This window comes from Jatropha curcas, chromosome 10 (genome assembly GCF_041381405.1).
Source record: "Jatropha curcas cultivar XTBG-Jc1 chromosome 10, XTBG_Jcur_1.0, whole genome shotgun sequence".
Taxonomy (NCBI): domain Eukaryota; kingdom Viridiplantae; phylum Streptophyta; class Magnoliopsida; order Malpighiales; family Euphorbiaceae; genus Jatropha; species Jatropha curcas.
The window spans coordinates 27,274,230-27,282,831 of NC_143160.1; the positions used below are offsets into that span (position 1 = coordinate 27,274,230).

General features: G+C 37.8%; 1 protein-coding gene and 1 pseudogene across 2 annotated transcripts; both read right to left on the reverse strand.

Annotated features, from left to right (window-relative positions):
- Positions 1 to 315: 315 nt before the first annotated feature.
- LOC149493393 (uncharacterized) lies at positions 316 to 2,204 on the reverse strand. The gene is made up of 3 exons (XM_089715477.1): positions 2,115 to 2,204; positions 1,701 to 2,039; positions 316 to 1,605 (listed from the first exon to the last, which is right to left on the reverse strand). The coding sequence occupies exons 1-3, from the start codon at positions 2,202 to 2,204 to the stop codon at positions 316 to 318; spliced, it is 1,719 nt and encodes a 572-aa protein (XP_089571603.1).
- A 373-nt stretch (positions 2,205 to 2,577) lies between these two features.
- On the reverse strand, positions 2,578 to 6,181 carry LOC149493394 (pre-mRNA-splicing factor ATP-dependent RNA helicase DEAH7-like; annotated as a pseudogene). The gene is made up of 7 exons (XR_016322997.1): positions 5,771 to 6,181; positions 5,335 to 5,510; positions 5,117 to 5,217; positions 4,905 to 5,025; positions 4,291 to 4,352; positions 4,054 to 4,206; positions 2,578 to 3,947 (listed from the first exon to the last, which is right to left on the reverse strand). The product of XR_016322997.1 is annotated as a pre-mRNA-splicing factor ATP-dependent RNA helicase DEAH7-like (transcript).
- Positions 6,182 to 8,602: the final 2,421 nt, after the last annotated feature.

The window sequence follows — 8,602 nt, forward strand, 5'->3', positions numbered from 1 at the left end:
GTATTCAAAAGAAATTCTGCCGAAAGAGCACTTTTTGGCGTTCAAGTGTAGTGAATGGTTTATGAGCAGCTGAAATACAAGTTCTAGGTGGTGTAGATGGTCCTGCCACGACTTACTATAAACCAATATGTCATCGAAAAATACCAGAACAAACTTGCGCAAGTGCGGCCGAAATATGTCGTTCATAACTGCTTGGAATGTCGCTGGGGCATTGGTTAATCCGAACGGCATTACTAGAAATTCATAGTGCCTGGAATGAGTGCGGAAGGCCGTTTTGTGAGTATCGGAAGGAGCCACTAGTATTTGATAAAATCCCTATTTCATATCCAGCTTCGAGAAGAACTGGGCTCCATGTAGCTCGTCAAGCAATTCTTGAATAACTGGAATAGGGTATTTGTGAGGAACAGTTGTTCTGTTAAGTTGGCGGTAGTCGACAGAAAATCGCCAGCTGCCATCTTTCTTCTTAACCAATAAAACTGGACTAGAGTTGGGCTTGATGATTCCAGCAGAAAGCATATCAGCAACCATTTTCTCAATTTCATCCTTTTGGAGATGCCCATATCTGTAAGGCTTTACTGAAATAAGACCCTGTCCAGGTTGAAGTATGATTCTGTGGTCTTGTGGACGGCTGGGGGGAAGGTGTTTTAAGTCCTCAAAGATCGTAGGAAATTTCGATTGGAGCTGCTGGAGTTGCTGAGATTGACTAGAGCAGAGGGCTGCTGAGTTGGCTGAATATGTTGTGTCTGCAGATAGTTCCCATAAAAACCCAGAAAATTCAATGTCATCAACAGCTACCTTTGATAGGGACTTAATGGAAGCTGAAGAACGGGACAATGAAGGATCCCTAGTGAGAGTTACCCAATTTCCATTATAACTGAATCCCATAGTCATTTTTAGCCAATCGACCTTGACTTCCCCCAAAGTCTCTAGGCAAGCAATACCCAAAATAATATCAACTCTGCCCAAAAGGAAAACAAAGAAATCCCCTGTTATCCCAATAGAACCAAACTGAAGCTTTAAATTCTTACAAACACCTCTGGATTGAATCCGATGCCCATCACCTAATTTGACAAAGAAGGGAGGCGTGGGACTAACCATTAAATTGAGTGATTTAACCATATCTCCAGAGATGAAGTTATGGCTGGCACCACTGTCAATCACTATGGTGACCGTTTGAAGTGATAGGGTGCCCCTAAACTTCATCGTACGAGGTCGTGAAATATCCCCCACTGAATAGAGTGGTAAATCTAGTTCAGAGAAGTGAGCTTCATCCAGTTTAGTAGAGAGAAAATTAGAGGAATTGGGTTCCATATCCGCAAATAAACCATCATCTGTTAGAACATCATCTTCACCACCAATCAGAGCTCTCAGTGACTTATTGGGGCACTCGTGTAATGGAGAATAGGGTTGTTTGCAACAAAAACACAGTCCCTTGGCTCGAAGCTCTTGGTAATCATTATGGGAGTAGTGGCAAATGCCACGAAATCTATTGGTAGTGTTGGGTAGAGGTGGAGGAGGAGCAGGTAGGGTGAGAGGTCGATTATGGTGGGTTAGGGTTTGTGGTTGGTCGTTTGATCTAGGAGATGGAGTGGGAACGACTTCTGTCTGGGTCGAGAAAGTAATTTGGTGTGGGGCACGGGTTGTAGTTGGGAAAAAAGATTTTGGGCCAAGTCCAAAACGCTGCGTAGTATGCAAGTCACTAACGTTTCGACGATGGGTTTGTTTAAAGGAGGCGGTGGTTGGATTGAGCAAGCGACTTCCAATTCAACTTCTCGAGACGTGCGCAGAGCCCTGTATAATTCACCAGTATCAGAGGAACGAATTTTTACACGTATTCCTTCCTTGAGTCCATTGAGAAAATAACCGATCAATTGAGGATCAGAGAGAGATGGAGCTTGAGCTGCTCTGAAGATGAAATCATCAATATATTGGGTGACAGTACCCATTTGTTTGACAGCAGCAAGAAGCTCATATGGGTTAGAGGACACATCGTCGTTGTATGCATTGATGAGTTCAGATTTGAATTGGGTCCAACCCAGCTAAGGATTTCGAAAATGAAGCAACCTAAGCCAATGAAGAGGTGCTCCTTCCATAGAACACATAGAAACAGAGACTTGGGAAGCTGGTGGGGTGTTATGAAGTTCAAAATACTGTTCGGCTTTTGCTATCCAGCCAACAGGGTCTAGGCCATTGAAGGTAGGCATATCCAGTTTTTTGGGTATGAAGGATGGGTTCGGATCTGTAAAGGGTCTGGTGGTGGTGTGGTTCAAAATAATGTTTCTTCTTGGACGTTTGGGTGAGGATGGGTGGAGCTTTCAGAGATAATGGCAGGTGCTTTTCCGGCGATTAAGGTCTTAAGGAGGGATTTGATTTCTGTATTATCAGCTGGAAGGTTGTGTAAGGTGGAAAGGGTGTCTTCAATGGAGGATATTTGTGCTTGAATTGTAGATACGTTCTTCTCTAACATTTCTACTCTGGATTCCATCTTTGTTTTTAGCATCTGGCAGGTCGGACCAATTTGTTAGAGTTAAGAACGCAGCACAGATAAGTTAAAGAAGAGAGAAGAAGAAATCGAGGTTAGATGAAATTAGAGATTGTAACTTCCATTAAATGAGAATTCAGATTTACAAGCACGTCTTGATTGAAGAACAGGGAAGATAATAACAGAAAGGGAAAAATTAAAGTAAAAAGAAAGGTTGCAAGCAACCCCTAGGACCAGCCCGATACAGAGAGAGAGACCCCCTGCCAAAATAACAAACCCTGTATCTTTTTCGATACCCTCTCATTCCAATCACTAGCTATATATATGATTTCCCCCTAACAGAATCTACTGACGTGTCCAGCAGTGTTGCTAATTCCTTTGCTACCCTCTTTGTTCTTTGTTTCTTCTAGAATAAACCTTGTAGCGCCTTGGGCTTTTCTCAACAGTCCTATCAAAAACTTTGACCTCGGCTCAGCCAGCCAGTGAGGCTCCACTGCACTGGTGCTCTTTCCATTGCAAGTAAACGTTAAGCAAAGTTAAGTGGTCAGATTGTGGAACAAAAAATTTCTTCCTTGCAACATCACTTTCCTCTGCTCCATGTTTTGGGGCGAAAAACCACTGATGGCATTGAAAGCGTTTGCAATCGTCAAAACCTCATTTATACATCCCAGTTGCTCTCCCATTAACAACATCTTAGCAAGTGGAGGGTGGAATGGCAACTCCAGTTAGGCGTCCAACATTGTTAAGCGCACTCAAGACCCACAACTGATACATTGAATTGAGGATGTTATCCTGTGGAGGTGGGTCCATGAAATCAAAATCTAGCAAGTTATCAATTTTGAGAGACTTGAGCAACAAAACCACATTACCAAGGTTGGTCCTCTGGATCTCTGGCACTGGACTTGGCACCATTTCATTTAGGTAAGCACTTTCTGTATAAAGCATATAACATGTAGCTAGGTCAGTTCTACTAGCACGTCCAGCACACTGATCAGCAGCAGTGCGGCTAACAGGGAAAACTTGGAGAGCATCCATACCCATCCTATGATTGTAAACTTTCATTTTACATACCCTGTGTGAATGACATAAAAAATTCCATCAACTGTCAACGATGTTTCAGCAATGTTGGTGGCAACAATGCATTTTCGGGGCTCATCGTATGCTTTTTGGAATATTTTTGCTTGCCAATCAACTGGTAGTTAGGAGTATATAGGCAGTATCAAGAGCTTAGCTACTGCTTTCTTTGAGGAAGAGATGAGTTGTTCCATGTGCTCAGCAAGAACATAACAGGCCACTTCGATTTCGTCTTGGCCAGTCATAAATATCAGAATATCGCCTGGTGCAATGGTAATGTTGATGGTCATAGATTGCTTCAATGCAGCTCCAACATAATCTTGATAGGGAATTTTTTCTATTCAAAGTATTCACAGGGAATGTTCTCCCTGGAATGTGGAAAATCGGTACACTGCAATACATTTAAAAAATAAAACTTGAATTTAAAATCTATGTGAGCGAAATGGACTCAAGAATGCTGCCTGCCTTATTTTAATAGCACAAGGCAAATAAGTTACCTCCTAAAGAAATTGGAAAATTTCTGAGCATTTAGAGTTGCAGACGTTACTATAAGCTTGAAGTCACGACGCTGTGCAACCGGCTTCTTGAATATTCGAAACAGCACATATGTGCTTAAAGATCTTTCAGGTGGTTCATCCATGACTATTATCGGGCAACAAAACCATCGAACTAAGGACTTCTGCTCCAGCAAAAATGAGTTGGTCATAAAGTTGTGAAAAACGACAACTTTTTACCTGTACTCATCAAGATCAGAACCTTTTAGAGTTTCACGCAAAAGCATTCCATCTGTCATATACTGCAGAATGAGCATATAAAAATTTAGAATGCCATTGTATTATAAGCATAGAACTCAAGTAAATGTTAATGAAGAAAGTAACATGAATTGCTCAATAACCTGCAACTACAAAAAAAAAAAAAAAAAAAAAAAAAAAAAGCCTGCAACTACAATGATGAATAATACTCGTGCACATACTAAAATTAAAATAAATCACAAATCCAAGTTGTTAGGATTTCAGACACTGTTATCAAATCATTGTCAATGCGTTCCACTGTTACAAACTTCTTAGAAAAATGCTCAGACAAAGCATCATGTTACAGGAGCTTGTACCATAATTGTTAACAAAGTACAGTAATTTAATTTATCATAAAAGCCCTTGATTAGAAATCTTTTGAAACTATTGATGCAAAGTGAAAGTGAAGTTTAACTAAAAAATAATTAAATAAATTAGAAGGCACCCATAGCATATGGACATTTCAGTTGTCAACATCGATCACACACAAAGGCTTATAAGAAAGTATAAAATAAGATCTAATGAGTTCATTATCATAGATTTTATATAGCACTTGCCTTAATTATGGTGTTTGGCACAGTCACCTCCTCAAAACGAATGGCGTAACCAACTTTATCTCCTAATTCAGTTTCCATCTCCTCGCTAACTCTTTTTGCGACACCCATGTTGATGGAGAAGCTGTCAACAAAATCTAAATGTCAGGTTCCACTTCATGAGGTGCCTATAATTTGACTTGTATAACTGGTTAAACATTTTCTGCAGGATAAACAAAAAAGAAAAAATGTAATGCATGAGGAAAACCTGTGTGAATTGAGTTGTCTTTTCTGAACTAGTTTCTCCTACAACAACGACCCGATTTTCACGGACCTACTATCCAGTGCACATTTATAAACAGAATGAGAAAACTGGTGAATACATACATCGAAATGGATAAACAACAGCAAGAAATCTGTAACTACAGAATAAACTTTTTGTGCCTTCCTTAACCTGAAGTAAATCCTCGCGCACCGAGTATATTGCAAGATATTGGCGTTGCTGTGCAAGGGTTTTGGACTTTGTAAAATCAGTCACAGCCTCCTGCTTGTTCAAATGCTGAGCAAATTTGCATCTTCTGTAAAATCCAATTCGCCTTCTACACCCAGTGTGGCAGTATCAGCATCAATCTAGAATTAACAGAATGGTGTCAATAACCTTACATTTTGAAGAACTGTTGAAGTTAGAAGTCATCTTAGCTTTATATCGAATAAAAATTTAAATTTGAAGTGGAAAAATCTGTGTAAGCCTTCTCTAAAAAGGTTCTTGTATTAAGAGAGGAAAATATTGTTCCATGAAAAACTGTCATCTGTATGTATTAAAATTTTTCTCCAAAAATTTGCAGCTCAAAAAACTAACAAAAACCTATTAATTTCCATTGAGACCATACCTGTTCAGCAGTCTTCTCAACACCAAGAATATTGCCAAGTTTTGAGCCAGCAAGCTCCCAAAAAAACTGGCGTGACTTGTTCATACTTTGCTTTTCGTGAATTTGTCCGAGTAGAGCAGATCCTTTGCATGAAATAATGGCCATGTCAGAGGTAGGATCTTTAATGGGTACACGGGAAATGGTATGTATTACAACAAATGACAGATGGTTTAGCTAAAAGGAAGTGTAATAATGTTTTTGCATTCTGTTCCACCAATCAACTGACAAGCTTTATTGTATTGTTCTCTAACCATGTACGAGAAGGATCAACTTTCGTCCTTCCACATCATCAAAATCAGCCTGCACTTCAGTACCCCTAACAGATCTCAATAGCTGTCTGTCCTCCCACTGGGCATTATCAGCAGTCAGGTGTCATCTTTTAAGATTCTAGTGGCATCTTTTCGAATCTGCATAAAGGTGTCATGATGCCATAAACTCATAATGCAAGAACAAAATGAATGATTCTCATATCCACTTCATGAAGTTGTGAGGTCAGATTTATGGGCAGTTGTACATACCAGACATATATTAAAGAAGGAAAAAGTTGCAGGCAGAAATAACGTAACAGTTCTAATATTTCATATCCAATCACGATGTCTGAGAATCATGAACCTTTAAGATTTTCATTTACCATATGTGAAACGCTTTTAATTCATTTAATTACTTGCAACCTTTTAATGGAGAAACAACTGTTTGCTGATTGAAATATGCACTCAAAAACAATACGATCAATTTGAAACATCAGAAGGCATGGAAGTTTGTTTAGATAAGCAACAAAATAAAAATGTGCGCTAATAGTCCCTTACATATAATATCCATGTACCAACATGTGAAAAATGTAAGCCAATTAACACTAAGGCCCCATCTGGTATAATGAATCTAAAGCGTTGTCATTTATTTACAAATGAACTCTATTTAATGTATGTTCATGTTTGGTATGATAAACTTAAGATATGGAATTAGATGGAATTCCACAAAATCTATTACTGAAATATATCTCGAATTGAAATAAAAATATGATAGAGAAATAAAAAGATAGAGAGAAAAAAATACAGTAGAGAGAGAAATAAAAAGCAGATGGAAAGAGGAAAGAGTAAAAGAAGGAGATAGTAGATGTAAGAATTTTTGTCCAAGACTTAATTTGTATAAATTTTGGGGAATTGACTTGAAATTCCATGAATTTGATGGAAATTAGTTTAGTTATATTCAATCTCTAGAATTGAAATGAAAGTTTATATATATATATATATATATATATACCAGAAAAGAGAAAATAGTAATCCAATTGAATTCCACAAAATTCCATATCTCCATTAAACATTATTGCAATTGTGGATAGCACTCACAAACTAGAAGACTTCAGGATTTTTGTACTGGATAATACCATTTCCCTGCACAGAAGCAGTAGACAATTTCAGTTAAAAAGGTTATATAAATGAAAAAGGAAGTGTTCTCAACCTATGTCCACCTTGCAGCAGCCTCAAGCCATTGAGAAAAGGCTTCACTCCCTGCAATTTTCCCTGAAATAAAATAAAAGTCAATCAAATGATACAAGGAAAAGAATGATGCTACCAAATGCATAATATGACAATTAAATTGTAGAAATGGAGAACTGCTCAAAGTATATTCACAATTATGCTGTAAATGCCAAATTCTAATTAATTAACATAATATAATATGTTAAGCATGCCATTCTATAGAATCGCATCACATGAAATGTCCAAAGGAAGACGAGAACATAGGAAACCTGCCTTCGATAAGACCAAATTTGGAGCAGAATATTGAATTGAACTGAAGAAATACAGCTGCTGTACGCATATTTGGTACAAATATTTTTATGATTAGTAGATCGAGTACATATATAGCTACTGTGGCTCTAGATAAAAGATCCAACTTGTATGCTTGTCATCTTGTAATCAACAAATTTAGGAACAATTCCTTAATGTATTTATAATAAATTCCATCCCAAACCAACATCAATGTTCATGAATCAGATCATGTGGGCAAAAATATGGGCAAATCAGCTATGTTACTATCAGGTTTGGGAAATTATCAAGATGGCATCAGCATTATTAGAATGCACATAAGTGATGAGAAGTGCATCAACAGAGAATTAGAAAAGTGGCATTCAATTATTAGCTTCATTGTATCGTCATAAACATATTTGTGAGAGCAAATCACCAATAAATGCAATGGGAATCTATAAGAAATGATAGTCTACATGCTTCAGAAGTGTAAAAGAATCTGCGGCATTCAGGTGTTAATATCAGTCATTAGGAATAGGATGGCTACCATTACCCTTAGATGCTGCTTTGACATATCAAAATAAATATGAAGGGTATCCAGAATTTCATGCATTCCTTAAGAGTGTGTGTTACGTGATCAAATCTTTAACTAGAGCGAGAAAAGAAAGGCATTCAATTTAAAGAGATAATTCTGCTAATAATATATTCTTGAAAATTTGTAAAGTAACTTGGGTAATTACGAGAAAAAGAGAGGAGCTTGGGGAATTCGCACTGCATGAAATATTTACTTGAGATCCCCCTCATTCATGAAATATATCCAGTCCAGAAAAAAAAGAATACAGTCTATAATTATTATCGTGCAGAATTAGATAAAAACATTATAGATAACATCATATGAAAATTAAAATTGCCTTGTGTGAATCAGCTGGAACAGATACATTAAAAGATTTGAACCAGGAGGGCACAACATCAAGCAATGGAGATTTATAAAATCCATATAGCACGACCCCTGGATGATTGCTATCCAATTCTTCCACCTAGTTAGAGC

Bases quoted from the DNA above. Each gene is read 5' to 3' on its own strand.
- LOC149493393 (XM_089715477.1), bottom strand. From the start codon at position 2,204: ATGCCTACCTTCAATGGCCTAGACCCTGTTGGCTGGATAGCAAAAGCC. The intron at 2,040-2,114 runs GTCTCTGTTTCT...CGAAATCCTTAG, and splicing joins ACACCCCACCAGCTTCCCAA to CTGGGTTGGACCCAATTCAA. The intron at 1,606-1,700 runs GTGACTTGCATA...TTCTCGACCCAG, and splicing joins AACCCATCGTCGAAACGTTA to ACAGAAGTCGTTCCCACTCC.